The sequence below is a fragment of the Gorilla gorilla genome, chromosome 16, assembly GCF_029281585.2.
Source record: "Gorilla gorilla gorilla isolate KB3781 chromosome 16, NHGRI_mGorGor1-v2.1_pri, whole genome shotgun sequence".
Classification (NCBI taxonomy): Eukaryota; Metazoa; Chordata; class Mammalia; order Primates; family Hominidae; genus Gorilla; species Gorilla gorilla.
The window spans coordinates 41,133,159-41,155,486 of record NC_073240.2 but is presented as its reverse complement, the minus strand read 5'-3'; the positions used below and the strand labels follow the sequence as shown (position 1 = coordinate 41,155,486).

The window sequence follows — 22,328 nt, the reverse complement described above, 5'->3', positions numbered from 1 at the left end:
ACTGAGCAAGAGGGCCGGGGCAGAAACTATCCCAACAGACCCTGAACAACAGCTCTGTGTCTCTGAGAAATACTCAACTCTACAGTGAAAGGCCAAGTTCCTCAGATGCTAACGGCAGGGGTAGACCCACAACGTGAGGTCAGAAGGTGTGCGTCCTGCCTGTCTGTGCCACCTGAATGAGGCTTCAGTGCAGGCACCCATGCAGAGCAGAAGTCTCAGCTCCACAGCACAAAGTTGCAAGGAGCACTGTCCTCAAAGAGAGAGAGAGCAAGGGCCTCAGCCACCAGCCCTGCCTCCTCAGTGCCCATTCAGCCTCACTTGCTGCGGGCACTCAATTCATTCTGCAACCAGACTGGGAGCCTAAAAACACCTGGGCAAGAAGCACGAAGTGCAGCTGAAAGGAATTGGCCTGATCCATCTGGACACAGGCTTGCTTTTAGACTGCCCTCGGGTCTGGTGGCAGGGGCTGAGGACAAGAGAAACAAGAGTATACCTCTCATATCTAGAAGTTGCTATACAACACACAGATCCCTGAGTGAGGAGAGTGGGCAGAGAGCATTGTGTTTTAATCATACCAGTGTTCTGCCTTACGAACTTTAACCTGACAAATTAGAAGGTAATCACATGCAATAAAAAACTAGTCTTTAGAGGCTTTCTTAAAAGGCACATGTCCCTACTTTAGGCAACGTGCCTTCCCCCAGCTTCTTCCCAGTACACAACTCATGTGTGCATAAGGTAGACCTGCACCCACAGGTGCTAGCCCAGCTAAGCCTGCCCCTCATTCTCAGGCACACAGCACCTCTTGTGACCTTTGCCCATTCAGCCAACATTTGCTGGCCCCCCACAGCACAGGAAGACCCATGTGGGGCTGGAAGCCACTTCATGCCACTGCTAATCCTGTGTGGCCTTAGTCAATGGCTTGAACTCTGAGTCTTGGTTTCCTTGTCTACACAGCAAGGTTGCTGTGAGGATTAAGTTAAAGAAGAATGTGTGTAAAGTGCCTAGCAGAGTTCCTGGAATACAGCAGGTTCTCAATACAAGCTCATTTGTTTTCTCTTTCCCCTACAAGCACCAGACTAAGTGCTGGAAAAAAATGCAAAAGACTAAGAGTTGGAGCATGGGCTAGCAGGAAGACAGAACAAGATAGTGTGACAAGGGCTATAATGGACTGCTCAGAGCTTGGCTGAGGGGTCCCCCCAAGGCAGCTTCTCAGAGGGTACATATGAGCCAGGCATTTAGACACTTACTGAGGGCCTACTTTATGCCACGTGTACCGTGGGAACAAAAGCCCAGTAGGGAGCGGGCAGCACTCTGAGAAATTCATTTCATAAATGTTTGGATGCAGGAAAGGGTGACAAACAAAAGCTAAAGTTTTTTTTTTTTGAGATGGAGTTTATGCTCTTGTTGCCCAGGCTGGAGTGCAATGGCGTGATCTCGGCTCACTGCAACCTCCGCCTCCTGGGTTCAAGTGATTCTCCTGCCTCAGCAGGAGTATCCCGAGCAGCTGGGATTACAGTCACCCACCACCACGCCCAGCTAATTTTTGTATTTTTAGCAGAGACGGGTTTTCACCATGTTGGCCAGGCTGCTCTCAAACTCCTGACCTCAAGGGATCTGCCTGCCTCGGATTCCCAAAGTGTTAGGATTACAAATGTGAGCCACTGCACCCGGCCCAAAAGCTAAAGTCTTAAAGCAGGAAACAAATGCAACTTTTCCCAGACTCGCCCCTATTAGCTCCATGTAGGATGGCTCCAGGCAGGGGTTGGGGGGCACCCCTTAACTCTGGGCTAAGGCTCCCTCAGACCCTCCCATCCAGATGCCATACTGCCCAGGATCAGCCAGAGGCAAACCTACAGCTGCAGCAAAACCCATTTGCTCTGAGCAGCTAACAATGTGGGAGAAATAAAACAGGAATAAAACAGGGGACAGGGCACCCCAAAGCTCAGCAACAGGCCTCAGCAGAACCAGGGAAAACCTTGTGCTACTGATGCACCATTCTTCAAAAAACATGAACAGCTCACCAGCCTTCTCCAAGCACCTGCCCAGGAATGGCAAAGAACGAGTGTTGGTTCAACCACCAGGACATTACATGGACCAACAACTTAGATTTCTAAAATGGCTTGCCAAGACTACAGGTGCTAGCTCTAGTCCTGAACAGAAACTAGCCAGCCAGGCCAAGATGGAACTCTGCCTCCAGCCTCCAGCCTCCTCAGCAGAGCACTAACCTCCTGAATGAACCAGCTGTGAGGAACATGATCCAAGACCAGGCCTCCCCCACACTCCACTAGCAGGAGCAGAATCGCAAGGCAGATCCTATCAGAGTTATGGGCACCCTACCCAAATATCACTCACTTAACTAGTTAAGTGGCTAGTGCCACCTCCAATAGGATGCCAGCCCTATGGGGACAGGTAGGCTCTGCCTTCCTTAACAGTAAATCCCACCCACATGACTTAATAAGAGCTTAGTAAGAATAAATGAAGATCTGGCTGTCCACCTGCCCCACCCTGTGTAAAATCTTTTTTTTTTTTTTTTTTTTTTTGAGACGGAGTCTTGCTTTGTCGCCCAGGCTGGAGTGCAGTGGCGCGATCTCGGCTCACTGCAAGTTCCACCTCCCGGGTTCACGCCATTCTCCTGCCTCAGCCTCCCGAGTAGCTGGGACTACAGGCGCCCACTACCACGCCCGGCTAATTTTTTTTTTGTATTTTTAGTAGAGACGGGGTTTCACCGTGTTAGCCAGGATGGTCTCGATCTCTTGACCTCGTGATCCGCCCGCCTCGGCCTCCCAAAGTGCTGGGATTACAGGCGTGAGCCACCGCGCCCGGCCGTAAAATCTTTATCCTAGACTTAGAGCACCACTTGGAGCTCAAGACAAGAGCCCTCTGACCTCCAAACTCTCCTCCATCCCCAGGAGTCCACTGTGCATCTTCAATTTAATCCACAGTGCAACAAGGTTACAATAGGAAATCTCTTGTATTTTCATGGCACAACCCTCCTTCATTACCATCAATTTTCATTTTCTTTTTTTTTTTTTTTTTTGAGACAGGGTCTTGCTCTGTCACCCAGGCTGCAGTAGTAGTGCAGTGGCACAATTATAGCTCACTGTAGCCTCGAATTCCTGGGCTCAAACAATCCTCCTACCTCAGCCTCCCGAGTAGTTGGGACTACAGGCCTACACCACCATGCCTGGCTAATTTTTAAATTTATTTTTATTTTTGTAGAGACAAGGTCTCACTATGTTGCCCAGGCTGGTCTCAAAGTCCTAGCCTCAAGTGATCCTCCCATTTCAGCATCCCAAAGTGCTGGGATTACAGGCATGAGTCACCATGCCTGGCCTCATCCTCCTCCTTCTCTCTTCCAAGTTGCCCAGCTACCTCTGGAAAGCATTCCACTGGCTGTGGCTGCCCCTAAACCATTAAGCAAGTGAATGTAGTACTACAGACACTTGTATCAAGACAAAGAATGTCACAGATAAGTGAAATCAGGAGCAAAGAACTAAAGTTAGCATTATCAGTCCCCAGACACCCTAAATGTGCAGGGTTGGAAATTTCTGATTCACTGCAGAGGTGACTACTGTAAAAGGATGGTCAATGTTTGTCAAGCACTCACTATGCATCTGGCAAGGTCCTAAGCACACTACATTCACTATCTCATTTATCTTCCCAACAGCCCTATGAGCTAGTTGTTACCATTTCATCCTAACAAGGAAAAAAAACAGGTACAAAGAGTTAAAAGGAAGGCTGGGCGCAGTGGCTCACGCCTGTAATCCCAGCACTTTGGGAGGCCGAGGTGGGTGGATCACCTGAGGTTGGGAGTTCAAGGCCAGCCTGACCAACATGGAGAAAATACAAAAATTAGCCGTCTCTACTAAAAATACAAAAATTAGCCGGGCGTGGTGGCACATATCTGTAATCCCAGCTACCTGGAAGGCAGAGGTTGCGATGAGCCGAGATCGCACCACTGCACTCCAGCCTGGGCAACAAGAGTGAACCTCTGTCTCAAAAAAAAAAAAAAAAAAGAGTTAAAAGGAGATGCTGGGTGGGCGTGGTGGCTCACACCTGTAACCTAGAATCCCTGTGCTGTGGGAGGCCAGGAGTTAAGAGACCAGCCTGGGCAATACAGTGAGACCCTGTCTCCACAAAAATAAAAAGTTAGTCGGGCATGGTGGTGTGTGCCTGTAGTCCCAGCTACTTAGGAGGCTGAGGTGGGAGGATTGCTTGAGCCCGGTGGGTGGAAGCTGTAATGAACCATGATCATGCCATTGTACTCTGGACTCGGTGACAGAGCTGGCTCTTAAAAAATAAAAAGTTGCTAGGATTGAGGACAGAGGTGAGCCATCCCGGCGTCTACACCAACGCCCACACTTTCTGCACTGCAACACACTGCCTCTACTTAGGGCATCACAGGATGGCTGCTGGATCACAGACCAAGATGCAAGATAACTTGCATGTTCAGTTTTATTTTTCTGTGCTTTAATTATTGGCATTACCACACATTATTAGTTTTCCCACCACAGAGGAACTGAAGATGTACTCCAATTAAATGGCATCTATGGGCTAGAACGTAAATACAATTAAAAAAATTTTTTTTGAAAGAAACTTTTTTTTTTTTTTGAGATGGAGTCTTGCTCTGTCATCCAGGCTAGAGTGCAGTGGCGCGATCTCAGCTCACTGCAACCTCCACCTCCCAGGTTCAAGCGATTCTCCTGCCTCAGCCTCCTGAGTTGCTGGGACTACAGGCGCACACCACCATGCCCGGCTAATTTTTGTATTTTTAGTAGAGACAGGGTTTCACCATGTTGGCCAGGATGGTCTCGATCTCCTGACCTCGTGATTGCCTGCCTCCCAAAGTGCTGGGATTATAGGCGTGAGCCACCGCACCTGGCCGAAACAAACATTTTATATCCTAGAAAAGGGTGAGATGCTAAGAAGTCTGGGCTAAATAAATAAATGAATAAATGAGAGAGCTTCAAAGATACGTTGTCCTGATTTTATAGTAAATCCAGAAAAAGGTAACCCCCAACCATGCATCTACCCAATATCTCTTGTCTCAGGTGAAATTCCCTTCCTCCAGCCCAGACTGCAATGAAGACTAAAAACTGGTCATCATGCTCTAAACTGTCATCTTAACATGCAAAGACATATTAACTGCCCCTTGTCTAACTCCCTCTGGGCCAAATAAATTCAAGTCCTTTCAGTTTCTCTGGAAATCATCTCTCAGTTATTCAATCATTTTTATTTTTATTTATTTATTTATTCATTCATTCATTCATTCATTCATTCTGGAGACAGAGTCTTGCTCTGTCGCCCAGACTGGAGTGCACTGGCGCGATCTGCAACCTGTCTCCTGGGTTCAAACAATTCTCCTGTCTCAACCTCCTGAGTAGCTGGAATTACAGGTGTATGCTACCACATCCGGCTCATTTTTGTATTTTTAGTAGAGACGGGGTTTCAGCATGTTGGCCAGGCTGGTCTTGAACTCCTGACCTCAAGTGATCCACCCGCCTCAGCCTCCCAAAGTGCTGGGATTAAAGGTGTGAGCCACGGCACCTGGCCTCAATCATTTTTATAATTCTTTTTTACATTCTAGCCAACGTGGAAACCCCTCCAGGCACAAAGCAGGAGACACCCTCACTACTGAGGAAGGCCCTGCTGGCCCTGACTATGGTGGAAACATGACTTCACCCCTCCTTCTGGCATACTTGTTACGATCTCCTGGCATCAAGCGGCACCCTAATAATACCTTTCCCATGATTTCTACATAGGTCCTCTAAAAAACAGTAATTCACCTTTAAACCACCTGGCCACATGAGAATGTGATTAACAATTATTCCTAAACATTGTGGACAGGTAACCAGAGTTGGAGAAGGGTCTGTGTGGGCTGCCCCTCTCCACCGCACGCAGGAAGCTGAAAAAGCTGCACCGATGGAGGCTAGGAGTCCCCAAAAGGCACTGGAGATGGAATAAAAGTAGGAGCCATCAACACCACTCCAGGTGAGATCCCTGGGGTCAAGAGAATGGCAGAAAGACAGGTCCCATCCTCCTTACCCAAAGACAGGAGGTCAAAGCACCTCTTTTCCCCAAACCCACTGGAAAAGGAACACATGCAAGAAAAAATATTGAGACCCAAGTTCCTGCCTGACATTGATAACAAGACTAAGAAAAGTCACCTGTTTTTTTTCATTCAGCTAACTTGGTCATAGTGCTTAGAAATAAGTTCCCAATTCAAATCAGTGAGGCTGAGAGACAAACCCCTTTTTTTTTCCTGGTGGATTGGGCCTGCAGAGGATCTTAAAAGACGTTATTTTTTTGTGTTGGGGGGACACTGAGTCAAGTGAATAACCATCCTTGCAGGTGTTTCCCACTGGGAAAAATGAAATCTGATGACCCCACTCCCACCCACAGGGACACAACACAAAGTCCTGGATGTGACTGTACTCCAGGGCCTGCTTACCAAGTCACCTGGGGCAGAACACCAACACCCCTGTTGGAACCCCAGGGCTGGGCCGGTGTTCAGTGAGGGTGCTTGTCAGGCCGTCTGGCCCTGAGCAGACCATGTGCAGCCTCACTGCTGCTGGTGCTCTTTCTCCTCCTCCTTTTTAGCCATTTTACTGCTCATTAGTGGCAGTACCAGGAGGTGGGCAGGGGAACATAAAGGAGCTGAAATTCAAACCAGCCCATTTTACACCAGTTAGGTGCCTCCCATAAAACCAGGCAAGATTTCATCATCCAAGACCTCCCTGTCCTCTGTCCTGTGGAGGTCTAAGCAGCCTGAGGGGTCAGGAGCTACACGATCTCCAGACCCCAGGATCAGGAGCCTCTACCTCTAATTATCATGAGCTCTTGACTGCGCATGGTATTTTCTGTCACTTCAGGGTTAACAGGCATTTCCAGCCATGAGCTGGCCCATCAAGTCAAGGCCAGGAAACCTGCAGAGCGGGAGTGCTGGGGCTGCCCTCAGAACCGAAGCACACTCTCCTTGTCCCTCCAAAGTCCCCAGCACAATGGCAAGTTCACAAAGGAAGTGAGCCTTGCCAGACTGTGCTAGCAAATTCCCATAAATACTTGGGTCGGGGTAGTACTGCTTATGTAAAATGCTTCCCCATTGAGAGATGCTGCTTTATTTACATTCTTCACAACCCATTCATAAAAAGGAGGCCCTTTAATGTCGGGGCTGTTCGTATAATGCTCCATAAACTCGGCAGCTTCGCCTGGCAGCCTTAGTTCAACACAGGCTACTTCTCAACTCCAGAGACTTTTTTTCCTTAAGGTTTTTATTCTCCTTAATGACTCACCTTGCGACAGGGTGCTGAGGCCAGATGTTGCCAGAGCAAGGCCAAGAGGAATAAGAACAGATAAAATGAAAACACACAAGTCCTCCTGGATGCTGGAACAGAGAGGTGAGGAGGAATGAAAATAATCTTGAGAATTCCCCATAGAACTCCAATTTGAAGTATGTATGCTAGGAGGCTGAATTCCTTCCAGGTTTACTAAAACTTCCTTTCTGGATGTCAAATGCGCCCCAACTTATACCTCTAACCAGAGAAGGTGTGAAAGGTTTTTTTTTTTTTTTTTACCCAAAAGGAGCGCTGTCTGGTTTTTAATTTGCACCGGGGATGAATAAATAAACAGAAATTTTCTCTGTTTCTTGATAGAAGTGTTCCAGGGGCTGCTGGCTCCAGAAGGGGCACAATTTGCTCAGAGTGAAGAAACTCAGGCAATCCCCAGAAAGAGAGGAAGGACTGTGTTCTAGGACACACAGCAAACACAGCTAGAGGAGCTGAGAAGAGAGCCCAGGAGATGCATTCTGAGGTAGCTTTTCTCCTGCTACAGTAGAAGGAGGAGAGAAGTAGTAGGGATTTTTTTTTTTAATTGACGGGGGAGCGGTCTGCATTGCCATGGCAACTGTGAGGGGTGGCCTTCCCGCGTAGAAGGGAAATGCTGGTCCATTAATCATCAAACTGGGGCACAAAAGGGAGGTTTGGGGAAAAGGGGATGGATGCAGAATGTATTTTTTCACTATCTAGCCTCTAACCAGTCACCAGTCCTCTTTCCCGTTTCCTTCATGGTCCAGGGTTGATGGTGAACAAAAACAGAAGCCTGAGAGAGCAGGGATTGTAGCTTTCCTTTATGAGGGGTCCAATGTGGGGCTGATTGTGCCTCTTATGTTGGTGATGCCCCCATAAACACCTCTTCCAAACCAGCCCCAAAAGTCCCATCTATGGGCCAGACCCAGGAGTATTTTTCTTTTCTGTGCTCAGAATTGTGTTTTCTCCCTCATTTGCACCCGGTTTGAGAAGAGATAAAACATATGGATTCATTTAGCATGAACAACAAGGAAAACTGCATAAGAGCAGCAAAGCCCGGTAGAAAGAATGGTGGTCTGGTGAGGTAGGAGGAAAACAGGATTACAGCCCTTTTCCAATGTCTATATGGTATCACATAAGCAATCCATAGGACTCTTCACCAGCAGAAATATTAGAAACAGCAGTTAAATTTCCCATTTACAGCACCCCAAACCTGCCCTATCCATATGCCTTTGACAGAAAGGGCTGGAAATCTCCAAGGACTCCAATATGATCATTTCTGGAGAAGCTGAAAGGAAGGTCTCCCCCTTGTTCCTGCCTAACTCAGCAACCAACCACATTTATTCACTCAACTAAAATGATGTGCACAGCACTGTACAAGAAATACCAGAATATTCACACACACACACACACAGAGGTTTAACACTCATATTGTTCCTGTCCTTAAGAAATTTCCAACCTACAAAACCACTCAAGAGGATACCACGTTAGAAAATCCAGAGTCATGAGCTCAGGCGCGGATGACTATGTTGGCCTGGAGTGGTCTGAGCATCAACCAGACTAAGGACAAGTGGGATTCAAGTGGGAGTAAAGGAAGGGGAGCGGCAGCAGTGAAGATGCAGGAAGAAAAAATGTGCATGGTATGGCTAGGGAAGAGCTGGAGGGGACACTGTCTAGGGTCAGACTGCAGGGAACGGGGAGCCATTGCAAGTCTGTGAGAAGGAGAGTGACACCGGGAAGGGGTGTTTTAGGAAGAATGACCTGGTAGCTGCATACAGACTGGATCAGAAGGGCCAAAGGAAGCAGGAGGGAAAGGGAGGCTATAACAACAACACAGGCCTGACATGGGGACAGCAGGGCAACAGAAAGGAAGAAAGAGAGGGAGATATCAAAAAGAACCTAATCACTGGCTAAACTCTCCGGAGCAAACCCTCCTTAACACCAGATCCGACCGGCATGAGTCTCCTGCCAGGTAAGAGCCCTACCAAAGAGGGAAATGCTATTTGGGCAACTCCCCTTCATATTCCAGTGGCCAGACCACGTCATCCCCTTCTGACTGCCACCAAAAGAAATCACATGCCATGTAGCCTCACAGAAGGCACAAAGGCCTTGAGATTCATCATCACTCTCTGGATTTTAGACATGCAATTAAATTATCTCAGAACAAACTTTAGCCTCCCGAGTGAGGTAATACCTCCCTTTCTCACAAGCTCAGCTCCATCCAGGCTGGGGTCTAGATCATTCCAGGGAGGTCCATGGGGGGTGGCCATGAAGAAACTCCCATGCCCACGCTACCCTCTGAAGTGGCAGACAAGCAGCTTTCCCAGGTGGGATTACAGCCAACCACAGTTGAGAGCGGCTTCTAACCAGCCCTACCTGAGGTGGGACTCGAACTCAGATTCTCAGCAAAATCCACATTCTAAAACAGCCTGAGTTTCCCTGTCCTTATGATCCCAACTCTTCTTTTGGGTGTGGGGTTCACACGGAGGGCATGGGAGCTCTGAATGAGTTTTTCCAAGCAGGTAAACAACATCCAGCTCACAGCTGGTCACCGGTGGAGTTGGAGGCACTCACAGCTTAAGCCAGTGGTTCCTGAGCATCCTCCAAGCTGGCCAAGGACAGTGGTGCCCCTCCAAGACATGTGGTCCCTCTGGGCCCTTTTTCTCCTTTTTTTTTGTGGAAGATAGCGAGGTGAAGAGAATAGGGAGGAAAGTCTCAGGTGGCACAAAGTAAAAGGACTGGAAAGCTTTTTATTTCATTATTAAATTCCTGCCTGGATTTATAAACTAAGCTTCTCATTTTTCTAAGTGGGTACCTTTGTGGCTAAGGAAAAGTGCTGGAGGCAGCTGCGGAGGGCTGGCGGGAGCCCACGGGGTGGGGTGTCTCCTGTCCTAATCAAACTAGTCTTCTGCACTTCTAACACTGTCGACAATGGGCGACTAGGAGATGTCCCAGGTGGGGTTAGACTTCTGCCTGTAGGCAGACTCTGCTTGTTGAAAAACCCCTCATTCTTGACAGGCTCTACAGCGGCTCACCGGGTCTGTCGCCTCGGTGAGTAGCAACCCCGTCGCCACCAGCCAAGGCACATCATGAGCATACACCCCCACCCCGGCCCCTCGGCCCCCGGCAAGTAGACCCCACTTCCCAGAGCCTCGAGGCCAACAGCGAGCGGCTAGAGCGGCAAGCCAGTGCCGCAGCTCCTCCCGGCGGGCGCCCCGGCCCCCGCAGTCCCCGGGGCAGAGTCCGGCCCCGTCGCCCGCCCCTCGGAGTGGGTGCCTCGGACCCGCTCCCCTCCCCGACGCCACCACCTGCGCCCGCTCCGGCGCCGCCTTTGTCCGGCGCTTCACCGCCAAGCGAGCCCCTCGGGCCCGACCTGACCCGGCTCCCAGCACCAAAAGAGAGGCGGCGGAGCGAGCAGGGCAAGACCAGGCCGGGCCGCGAGCACAGGGTCCCGCTGTCACTTGGAGGCGGTCTGACAACTTCGATTCCCCCCGCCACACCTCGGACTCGGCCGCCGCCCCGCAAGGTCCCCGCAGGGCCTCCCGCGGCCCACACTCGCTTTTCGAACCGGTCCCCTTCCGTCTTCGGCGCCTCCCTTCCTCTCAGCCTGATCGAGTCAGGTCTACACTACTACCCCCTGCCGCCCCCGGCCCGGCGCGGCCCTCATCCCCTGCCCCCCATCCAGCAATAACCGGTCAGCTCCCAGCGCGGGAGGGCGCCCCCCACCCTGAGCGGGCGATCCCGCGGCGCCGCCCCCGGCCGCGGCCCCTTGCCTCGGGGACCGCGATGGGGGAGGGGGCGCGGCGGGGGCCTCGCCGCCCGCGCACTCGGAGGCGAGCCGGCTCCGCGGCGGCGAGGAAAGACCGGCGTCCTCCCGCCCTCCGCAGCTCGGGACGCCCGCGCCGCCGCCGCCCGGCCGAGCTGCCACCCTGCGGCCGCCACCCACCCCGCCCCCGGCCTGCAAGGCGGGCGGCCCCCGGGGGCTGTCACCTCGAGGCGCGCCGCGTTCCCCGATGGCGGGACCGTGGTGCCGGACCCAGGGGAGGGAGGTGGCGCGAGCGGGCGGGCGGCCGCACCTGCTTCGCGTCGTCCGTCCGTCCGTCCCTTCCCGGGCTGGCGGGGGCGGTGGCGCGGCGCGCTCGGTGGGGCGCGCTGACGGGCGGCCGGTGCTCTCCCCCTTCGCTCTTCTGCCTACCTCGCTCGCTCCCTCCCTCCAGCTCGCCCCTTCCCCCTCCTCGACCCCGGCCCCTGAACTCACCAGAACGGGCGGCGCGGACGGCGCGGCTCTGGGCGCCCGCAGGCCCCGGCCGGGCTGGAATCCGGCGGCTGGAACCCCCCGGGGGCGCTCAATTCCCGGGCTCCACGCTGCTGCGTCAGCGCCTCCTCCTGGGGGCCGGGGCCGGGCGGGCGGAGCGGGGACCGCGGCCGGGCGGGGCCGTCGGGGGGGGCGGGCGCGCCTGGCCGGGGCGGGCGGACGGCGGGGGCCGGACGGGCGGGGCAGGCAGCCGGACGGGCGGGCGGCGGGGGCCGGGCTCCGGGATCCGCTACGCCGCTCGCGGTTCCCCCACAAACTCCCCGAGAGCGGAGCCTCCGCCGCCCTCCTTCCTGCTTCCTCGTCCCCAGCCAATCAGCAGCGCGCCCCTCGGCCAGCTCCGCCAATCAGCCGCCCCGCCCTGCGCTGGCTCCGCCAGCCAATCCGGCCCTCGGCTCCCCCTCCCGGCCTCTGACCAATCAGAACCGTGGGTCGGTCGTCCCAACGCAGGGGGCAGCACGAGGCGGCCGGGGGAGGCGGTGCGGGGAGTGGTGGGGCCTGGGGGGAGGGGTGCGGTGCCAAGGGTGGTGGCAAGGGGTGATTTTCTTTGCCGGCTTCTTGGATTTTTCTCTTCGTCTTCAGAACCTGAGCCCGTATCCCACGGTGACTCGACCCCAATCCCCCAGCTGCTAGCCCCCCCGGAAGAATCTTATCTCCCCCCGCCCTGGCCATCACCCCTCCGCATCCCTTTTCCCCCAAATCCTCCCCAGCACGCGCTGGAGAAAACTGCGGGCCGAGGAACACCCCATCCTCGCCGGAGGCTGCTGCCCCCAGGGCAAAGCTTCGGGAAGACCAGCCGAAAATCAAGCGAGAACAACCCCCCTTTCCTGCAGAAAGGGCCCCAGACTCCTGCAAAAGGGCCCCGACTGCTGAGAAGCCCCTCCCGCCCTTGCCTCATCTTTCCGACTTCCCTGCCTGCCACGTCTCCTTTCCTTTCCAGCAAGGTCGGTCCTGGCTCGGTAACCCCTCACCCGCATCTCTTTTTCCTCTTTCTGCCCTTCACCTACCGCCCCCAACCCCAGCTCCTAATTCACCCTCTTCAGAAGCAGAGTGTGGAGCCCTCATCCATTTCCAGCTGACAGCAGAGCCTGGTCTGTGAGTCCTTGACACCCACACACCCTCTTCCACCACCGCGGGGAACATCAGAGCTCTCCGGGGGAGGGAGAAAGGGGCGGGCAGCCTGAAGGAGCGGCTGGACTCCCTCCCTCGCGTCCCCAAGCTACGGGAGAACCAAGTGTAGACACTTACCTGGCTTCCCCCTAGTCACCGAATGCTGTGGTTCCGTCTCTCACCCCCACAGACGTGCCTTCCCAAGCCCGAGCACGCTCGCGGGGTCAGTGGGGTGGGTGGGCACAGCGGGCTGAGGGCACAGAGAGAGATGGGAAGTCCCTGTTAGGTGCGGGAAGGAGCTGTATCTTGGGCACCTGGTGGTGCCAGAGCCCGCCTAGGACTTCACTTCACTAAGCCCGGGATATGCACACAGTAGGTTCTCGAGAAATGCTGAGTTCACCCCTGAACAAAGCCTCATTCCCAATTCAGGCGGGGGAGGGGAGCTTTAGGAGGTAAAAGGAGCAGCGGCAGAAAGGGTAGTGTCAAGTCACCAGAGCGCTGGAGCAGCCCAGGGAGGGGCTGGGCCCCAGGAACGCCTTGGGCAGAGAGAGGCACCCAGAGTGCTGAGGCTGCCCAGGCAAGCAAGGAAAACCCAGCCTTGGAGTGTGGCCCAGGGGCTTCGGAGGGGCTCCTCCTGCACCACACACAGCGCCCAGCCTTTCCTAGACCTTGGGACTCCAGCGCTCACCCAGGCAGCCTTTTAAGACAATCAGGGCTGCTAGCCAATATGGCTGGGAAACAACCTCCCCCAGAAGCAGTTCCCCATCTGCCTCCAGAGCTGTCCAGGGGGCCCAGACTGTCTTAGCTGTTTGGGGGGACACATTTAAAGGAGGGGCCCCCTCAGCAGGGAAAGTGTGTAAATGGAAGCTAAAAGCTAAAACTGTGGCACGGAAATGTCTCGAAGGTCCAGGTTCTCCCAATGCCACTTCTCCCACCTCCCACCCTTGGGGAAAGCAAAACCCCAAAGCTGTAAAAGTAGGACACTGAAAGATTTCTCCCCTTCCTGGACAGGACAGAGGTTCCCGGGAGCGCCCCCCCAACACACACCAGGCCAGCCCTACTCCCCACCTCACAGAATTCCCCCTCTCCCTGTCCCAGTCTGACCCATAGGCAAATTAACCCCATGGTGGCCCCCACTCGTCAGAGATTGGTGGTGGAGGGTACAGCAGTGGTGGCCACGGGGGCAGAGCCATGCTACAGGCCAAGACAGAAGAGAGGCCGGGCTCCTGTCTGCAGCCCAGGCGGCGCTGACCTTGGCAGCCACTTCAGGCCTGATAATGGGCAGGGATGGAGGCCGGGAGGGCCAGAAGAGGAATGTACCTGGTGGCAGGGAAGGAGACCTAAGTGGCAGGAAGCCCACGTTCAGCCGAGGAAATGGCAGCAGGACGAGGTGGCAGGATTGGGTGTCTTTCTGGTGTTGGCATTAGAGGGCCCTGGGGTGAGCAGGGGAGAGTTGTCTTATCTGGGGTCTCAGTGGGAGGGAAAGGAAGGAATACCGACTGGAGAGGAGGCAGAGTAGTCATGACAGCCCAGCCCCAAGTGCCTGCCTGGCCGCTGGAGGAGTTCTCCCCTCAGAGCCTCCAGTGTGGGTGGCTGTGTCCGCTGCCCCAGGAGGCTCTGACTGAGTGGGCTATGGTGCGGGGACACGGGCTGGCTAAAGGCACTAAGTGTTCCTCCTGTGCCAGCTCACTGAGCCACCTCTGTCCCCCCTTCCTCCCTATTGCTTGTTAAAACAAGCCAGCAAAGAATAGGCAGGTGCTACACCCTGCCTGTCCCCCAAAGGGAACTTTTGGCCTCTCCTAGCCTCCTTCACCCAACTTTCAGGGACCTCTGCAACTGGGCCTCCTTCTTTCCCAGTCCAAAGCCCTTCCACAGCTGGAAAGGGCTCCACCTCTTCCTCCTTCCTTCGGTCCTGTAACCTTTCCTAAGTGAATGCTGCCTCCACCCCACTTCACTGGGCAGCTGTGCCAATGCCTGGGGCCCATCACCTTTCCTCTCCCTGGTATGTTTGGCAGCCCAGAGGTCTCCCACTGAAAAAAGGGTTTGGCACTTGGTGTAGAAAGAGGAATGGGTCCATCGGGTCTCCGGAGTCTTCCCCGGGCTGCTGCCAGGCAGGGGCTCTCTCTCCCCAGACACCTCCAGACCCATCAGGAAGGGTTAACTGCCTCAGAGGGAGATGCCCTAGAGGAAAACATCCAGGGCCAGAGAGACCACGCGGCGCACCCCTCCCCCACCACACACAACCAGACTGACAGCCGGGACAGACTGGCTGCTCGGTCATCTCCAGCCCAGCCCCAGCACCTCCCCGCCACTGCCCGCTGCAGTCCCTGAAGACTGCCTGGCCTGAGATCCAACCACCTGGCAACAGGCAGGGCACCCCAACGGCAGTGCAGTCCCTGCAGTGGTGGCAGTGACCACTTTCTCCTCCCTCCAGCCCCTGCCCAGGTCCCACCTTCTTTCCTGGAAGTGAGGCAGCCCCTGTCCCAACCCCCAGAGCACCTGAAGTCTAGGTCCCCACAGTACTTACTGAGCCACCCGGCTCCCCAGCCCCACTGGACGAACTGAAGGGCACAGCTCTTTGGGGGAGGGACACCAAGGCAACAATTAAATGCGGCAGCAGCACTTGCCCCCTCCCCCATCATAGGAAGCCCCTGGGGGGTGGGGGAATAAAGAAAGCTGGACTTTTATAGTCCTTTTGCTGTGACCCACTCCCTCTTAAAGGGATTGGAACACCCCTCCTTAAAGGGATCTCCAGAAATTATTTGCTCCCCAGGCAAATCCTAGTGCAGAAGTCTGGTCTTTACCTGCGGGGTTCCTCTTCCCTAGGGATGAGGAGGTAGAAGGGCTCCTCCTGACTCTTGAGCTGGAGGGGCAAGGTACCCTCCTACCACCAAGGAGCCAGCTGTTGAGCGCCCAGTGAGGAACAGGACCTCTCCCTCCCCTAAAGGCAACTACGGCCCGGCCTTGGGGGGTGGGGAGGTCCCGGTGAGGTAGGGACTGTGTGGGACTCAGTCTCCGCACAAGAAGGAACAAGGGGGCTGCATGCGCTCAGACTTTGGGGAACACATGTCCATGGCGCTGTGTCCAAAACCCCCATCTGCCCAGCGCTAGCCTCCAGATTGCCGGCCAGGGGACGTCTTTGCAGTCTGCCTCTCCCCGTAAAAGCTGTTTCTGCATTCTCCTTCCCACTCTCTGAATCCCGTCTCCTACCCTCTTTGGGGCCCCATGCCTTTCTCTTGGGGTGCATTCTCTGCCCCTCACCCCAGTCGCCTCCTCCGCAGCCCCAACAACTGCGGACTACACCCTATTTCAGGCTCTCTCCAGACCTAATCGGAGTGTCCCCGGGGTCCTTCTCACCCCGCCCACACCCCCGACTACCGTCAAGTGGTGGGGGATGGGCACCCCCCAGGCTCCCGGGAGCCCAGCAGAGTCGCATCTTAGCCCTTGGGCTCACTTGGTCCCCAGTCTCACCCTGCCTCTGGGACTGCTGAGTTCAAGGAGGGGGTGGGTGTAAGTGGGGGAGGAGGTGTCCGAGGGCACTCCAGCCTGAGAGAGGGACAGAGTCGGAAGTGGGCACTCACTGAGGCCACCCCCCTCTGCCCCTCCTCCCTTCGCTGGGGGAGGGTCGACGCTGCCGGGGGAAGAGGTTCCCCGGCGCTCAGGAGCCCTCCAAGGCCCCCACCCCTACCACTCCCTAGAGGAAAGACTGCCCCAAGGGCTGGAGCTCCAAGCCCTCCCCCCGGCAGCTGCGGCAGCCTCCGGCTGAGGTCAGGCTCCACCTCCTTTCTCCAGAGGGAGAGCGTGGAGGGTTGTTTGTTGTTGGGGTGTGAGAGAGAGAAGGTTCGAGATCACCTGGCCCGGTGGGCACGGCTCTGGAGCGGGAGCGGGAGCGGGAGCTGGGCCGGGTGGGCTGGCTTGGGCAGGAGCCCGCCGCAAGGGCGAAGGACTCCCCTCGCCCACCCCCAACCCCGGCTCCGAGCCCGCGGCCCGGGCGCCCCCTCGTCGCGCCCCCGCCCGGCTCTCCGGCCCGCGTGGGGTGCCAGGACGCCCCAGGCAGAGGGCCTGCCTTAGGGTTACCACGGGGAGCCAGGCTTTCCTGCTCTCCAGGAGCCTGCAGTCGGAGGCTGGGATGGGCTGGGGCTAGAGAGACAAGTAGACAGAAAACAGAGTGATAACTTTATGACAGCAACACGTAATGGCTGCTGAGGACGAGGGAAGGCTGCCAGGGTCTGCCCCTGGCAAGGGGCTGGGGTGAGGTGCGGGGACGTTCCAAGAAGGGGCTAAGCCGAGAGCGGAGCCTGAAGGAGCAGGCACTCTTCGGGCAGGCTGCCATAGGTAGGGGAAAGATGAGGACACCCCAAGCGCCGAGTACCAGTTTCAGCAAAGGTGCAGAGCTATGTATGGTATAGGGGTGAGGCAGCAGATGAGGCTGGAGAAGTGGGTAGGGCCACCTAAGCTTTGTAAACCCTGCCAAGGAGCTCTGTCCCAAAGACGTTGGAGAACATAGAAGGATTTTGAGGAAAGGAAGCTTCTGGTCTGAGATCCAAGAGGCGAGTTGGGGGAGCAGCACGCGGGGTGTGAGTTCAGGCAGGAGGATCTTGCATCTCAGTTCCCTCGCAGTGCTCACCTGCTCCAGGGACGTCTGACCTTGGGTCTCGCCCTCCCTCCCAGGTGGGTGTTGGGCGGAAAAGGTCTGCCCTAGGGGAAAGAGAGCCCTCTTTTAGCGCTGTCCACAACCCCAGCGGCTCCTGCCCGCCGCCAACCAGGAGCTCTACCATCTCTTTCCCCGGGGAAGAAATGGAGAGACCCCCATGCTCCACTCCTCCCTCACTCGCTAAGATAGGCAGCCCTCCCAGAATCCATGTCATTTCCGGAGCAGCAACAAGAAAGACAAACATGGGGACGAGCTTCGCTTCACCCTCCAGGTGCTTTTTCCCCCACCCCAGGTGGTGCACATTTCTCATAAAAACCATATAGGAACAGGGGCAAACGACATCCTATATTGGTTTCTCATTCTCGCCCCAATCTCAGTAGGTGTATGCAATTACTATCGCCGTTTCACAAATTAGGAAATTGAGGCTTAGAGCCATTAATGCCTGGCCTGAGCCACACAGGCAGGGCTTATACCCTAGCTGGAATTGTACCACTTGCCCAAGCCCCCAACACTGACTTCTGCAAGCTTGGAGAGGCTGACCCCACTGGACTTCTGAGGCCAGGGATGGCCAGGTTCAATAGTAAGGGGTGTGAGGGTGTCAGTGAAGCCTCATGCTATAGCCCTGCCCTTTCCTGTGAGCCTCTTCCCATGACACCGGGAAGCAGATTCCCTGGGGCTTTTCTTTGGGGTCTCCAGCATAGGTCGTGCCCATTCATATTTGTTTATGGATCTCCCAGAGTCCTCCAGAATCCTCATCCTCACAGTCCAAGCCTGACTTCCTGGAAAGGTCTCCCGAAGCTCAGGTGAAACTCTCCTGAAGCTCAATTCCACCTTGCTCCCTGCTGCCCTGACCTCTACGGACTCCAAGTTGTCTCCTCCTCACACATTCCTGACCATCTGCTGCTTTGCCCGTAAGTCTTTATTTATAAGATTATAAACCCCTGGAGGGCAGGCCTATGGCTTTAACATCCTCTTTATGGCTTCCTGTGTGTCTAGCACAGTCCTGGCCCCAAGGAAGGATGGCATTCTAGGTCTCTCATAACCTGGCCCCAGGACATACAGCCCTCTACCTCTCCCCTTTCACAGGCACACTTAGGGCTCCCAAACTAATAGCCTTTGAGCAAAAGTAAGCAGGCAGACAAGTTCTATTTAACTGTCTATGGGGCTTTCAAAAAAGATTAAAATTAGGGGCCAATGCTGAAATTTTTGGAGATTCAAAATAAAAATCCAAGTTTACAGTTTCTCTTGAAAAAAATCAGAAGATTTGCTACCCCTGGCGCACATTTTCACTTGCAACAATAGGTTGGTACTAAGTAGCAAATGCAGTCTGTATGGGGTAGGCATGCTCCAGTTTACCATACTCCCATCTTGCCCATGTGGGGCATTTACAGGACCTGAACCCTGAAGGTTTTCAGGTGTGTGATCCTTGCCCTGCATTGTGGCCACAGAGACATGAATGGGTATCGTGGTGCAGGCCTTTGCAGTGTCTAGTTCACTGGAACCTACTCAGAGAGCCCTGTTGCATTCTCATGCCAATCTCTAATAGTACCTTCATTATTGCCCCAGGAGCAGATGTTTACTGAACACACTCCAAGATCCATGGACCCAAGCTGGAGACGAAAAGGGAAATTAAACATGGTCCAGAGTTTGTGGGCTCTTCTAGGTGACTCCTGAGAACATGGCATGATACCTGGCAAATAGTAGTTGCCTAATAATGCTTGGTGAACTGAATAGTAAACAATTGGTAAATAGAAACTGAATGGATAAATACACAGAGAGGGGAGACTTATTCCAAGAAACATGACATTTCTGTGATGATCTAGGTTTGGGTTGCTTGGGACCTCAGCTTCCAGGGTCACCTCCTTTACTGTTACCAGAACACTTGTCTGCTCAGATATCAACTTGGAGTATGACTTCTCCCCTGAGGAACTCCCAACGCTGTGGACTGGAAGACCAGGGGTGCATCCACTATGTTGGTTCCTTTATTCCAGACGTACAGACCCCTGGGAAGATGAGGAAATCCAGATCTGGAATGGGCAGTGTATTGAGAGCCTCCAAAGCCGGCAGGAGGTCCAGAGGGGGCAGGTGTCTCCTACAGAAGGCATGAACAGGCACTCAACATACGTTTCTTTATTTAACCCTCAAGAACTCTGGTAGGTAAATGTACTCTCAAATTTACAAACAAATGAGGAAACTGAGACCTGGAGAATCTAAGTAACTGCCCAAGATCACATAGGCTTGGAGTGGCTCCAAAACCTTTGCTTTTTTTTTTCATACGGCATTTAACATATAAAATAGAGGTCTAACCCTTTATATGTCTAAAAGCTTTCTTCTTTCTACATTTCACATAGCGTAGTGGTTAAGAATGCAGACTTTCTGAGTACAGTCCTGGCTCTACAGCTTCTTAAAACATATAAAGTACTTAGAATAGTACCTGATGTAGCCACAAGTGCCCCCAGAACATTAGCAATTGTGAATCTATTTCATCATGCCCAAATCTGGCCATGCCTGAAGCCTGCCCTACTTCCATACTGGAATCAGTCTTCCACCTCTGTTTTGTACTCCTTGTCTCCCATCTGGAGCTCTGACAATGTAGTGCCTGTGGCTGTACTCTGTCCACCCAGCAGTGGGCCCCACTCTGGCTTCAGTCAGGCAGGATGGCTCCCTTTGCTGGGTTTGGAGGAGAGGCCAGCCCCTCTTCCCATGGCTTCTCCATTCCATCCTCCCAAGGCCAGGGTCCTAGCCATTTCCCTCTTCGGGAAAGATTCTCTGTGGCATCCCTAAGCACATTCCTCAAGGTGAGGTAGTTCCATCTCCTACAGGCTCCCAGCCACAGCCACTGACCTCTCTAGTCTTGCAAAACCTAGAGCAGAGGAGAGAATCACCTGTGGTTCTTTTGCCATCTTCACTTAACCTCAGTGAACCCACAGCAAGAGCCAGGACCAGCCCTTTCCAGCAGACACCCTCTGGGGGGACTACAGTCTGGGCCACAAGTATGGTGTTAACCAACCATGGTGCCACCTGTGCTCTGCACCGTGCAGGCACCAAGAAGACTTGGGAGGCCATGCAGACAGCATTGCTTCTGACCTAGGAAAGCTACTCCACCCAGCAGAGGCGTGATCCTCAGAAACTGAAGAGCACATCAAAGAGTGTATGACCTAAGCAAGACTGGGCCAGATGATTAGTAACTGGAAAAGTGACATCAAGACTTAGATATGATAGGCCAGGCGCAGTGGCTCACACCTGTAATTCCAGCACTTTGGGAGGCCGAGGTGGGCGGATCACCTGAGGCCAGGAGTTCAAGACCAGTCTGGCCAATGTGACAAAACCCTGTCTCTACAGGTGTGGTGACACGCATCTGTAGTTCCAGCTACTCAGGAGGCTGAGGCATAAGAATCGCTTGAACCTGGGGGGGTGGAGATTGCAATGAGCCAAGATGGAACTACTGCACTCCAACCTGGGTGATGGAGTGAGAATCTATCTCAAAAAAAAAAAGAAAAAAGAAAAAAAAAGACTTAGATATGAGAGGCCTGACAATTTTTCCCCTTGATTTGTGAATATTATACTATATTTAAAAATCTAATAAGGGCATTTATAAAAATTATACTTAGTTATATGGACAACAACTCTTCTTTGTTGAAAGGGATTATGGGAAATCAGCAATTGCCTTTTTCATTGCTTCCCTCTGTCAGGGTGTATTCTGTGATAGGTAATGTTCCTGGAGAGATTCCATGAGTTAGGCACTGTGTTTAAACTCTTTACACATAATCTTTTTTTTTTTTTTTTTGAGATGGAGTCTTGCTCTGTAGCCCAGGCTGGAGTGCAGTGGCGTGATCTCAGCTCACTGCAAGCTCTGCCTTCCAAGTTCACACCATTCTCCTGCCTCAGCCTCCCGAGTAGCTGGGACTACAGGTGCCCGCCACCGTGCCCAGCTAATTTTTTGTATTTTTAGTAGAGACGGGGTTTCACCATGTTAGCCAGGCTGGTCTCGATCTCCTGACCTCGTGATCTGCCTGCCTCGGCCTCCCAAAGTGCTGGGATTACAGGCGTGAGCCACTGCGCCCGGCCTACACATACTCTTAATCCCCAGCCAATCTTATGAAATAGAGAATGTTATTATTCTCATTTTACTAATGAGAAAACTGAGGCATAGAGAGGTTCGGTAACTTCCCAGGGTCACATTAATAATAGTGGAGCCGGCTGGGCATGGTGGATCACACCTGTAATCCCAGGTCTCAGGGAGGCAGAGGTGGGAGGATAGCTTGAGCCCAGGAGTTCGAGACCTGTCTGGGCAATAAAGCGAGACCCCGTTCTCCACAAAAAGGAAGAAAAAAAAAAGACAAAAAAAAAAAAAAAGCGTAGTGGAGCCAGGGTTTAGATCCCAGCCTTGTCACTTTTAATGATTTCTCCATCACTTCTTCCTAAATAAGCTTCCCCAAACAATTCTCTACTCTTATGTTTTCCAAATGTCTGTTAGCAACTCATTCGAATTTTACACATGAAGTTGCTGTGAGCAACATTCATCTCACTGTTAGATTGGGGGCAAAATGTTGCAAGTCGATTGTCATATTTCTTTATAAAAAGATATTCCTTTGGCAAAGCCGTTATCAAAAGTACCCTTTCTCTGCCTTCTGCACTCTCTTTGACACTGAAACATCAATATGGTCTTTCAAGAACATCAGATACACTTCAGCCAACTTCCAACTACAAGCAAACTCAGCGTTCTCCCAATGTTTTCACTGTGGGGTAAAGGCACTGGCAGTTTTAAGAGTCAAGAACCTTGGACTCAACCTTGGCACCTCCCTCTCTCTCCCAAGCCGCCACCCTTAGCTAATCCATCACCACAGCCTGTCATTTACTGGAGTCTCCAGCCTCGAATCTCCTCCCACCTCTGTGATCAACCACAGCCCAGCCTCCCGCATCCACTCTGCCCCAGTCAGAGGGCTCT

General features: G+C 53.5%; 2 protein-coding genes across 13 annotated transcripts in view; both read right to left on the bottom strand.

The window, feature by feature from the left end:
* Positions 1-15,289, bottom strand: part of BAHD1 (bromo adjacent homology domain containing 1) — a 30,993-nt gene extending 15,704 nt beyond the window's left edge. For 3 of the 8 annotated variants that reach the window (XM_055363382.2, XM_055363381.2, XM_055363384.2), the window contains exon 1: positions 11,563-11,713. The gene's annotated coding sequence lies outside the window, so the exon portion shown is untranslated. Of the gene's footprint in view, positions 1-11,562; positions 11,882-12,864; positions 13,138-15,253 lie in introns of those variants that run through there. The other 5 variants (XM_055363380.2, XM_031002388.3, XM_031002385.3 and 2 more) reach the window with 5 other exon arrangements.
* A 1,599-nt stretch (positions 15,290-16,888) lies between these two features.
* The window catches only part of IVD (isovaleryl-CoA dehydrogenase), a 30,578-nt gene continuing 25,138 nt past the window's right edge, over positions 16,889-22,328 (bottom strand). For 2 of the 5 annotated variants that reach the window (XM_063698474.1, XM_055363386.2), the window contains 2 exons: positions 19,382-19,472; positions 16,889-17,424 (listed from right to left, as the gene is read on the bottom strand). In XM_063698474.1, the coding sequence (XP_063554544.1) occupies positions 17,310-17,424; positions 19,382-19,472 (206 nt within the window). In that variant the 3' untranslated portion in view covers positions 16,889-17,309. Of the gene's footprint in view, positions 17,425-19,254; positions 19,473-22,328 lie in introns of all 5 variants that reach the window. The other 3 variants (XM_031002234.3, XR_010130955.1, XM_063698473.1) reach the window with 3 other exon arrangements.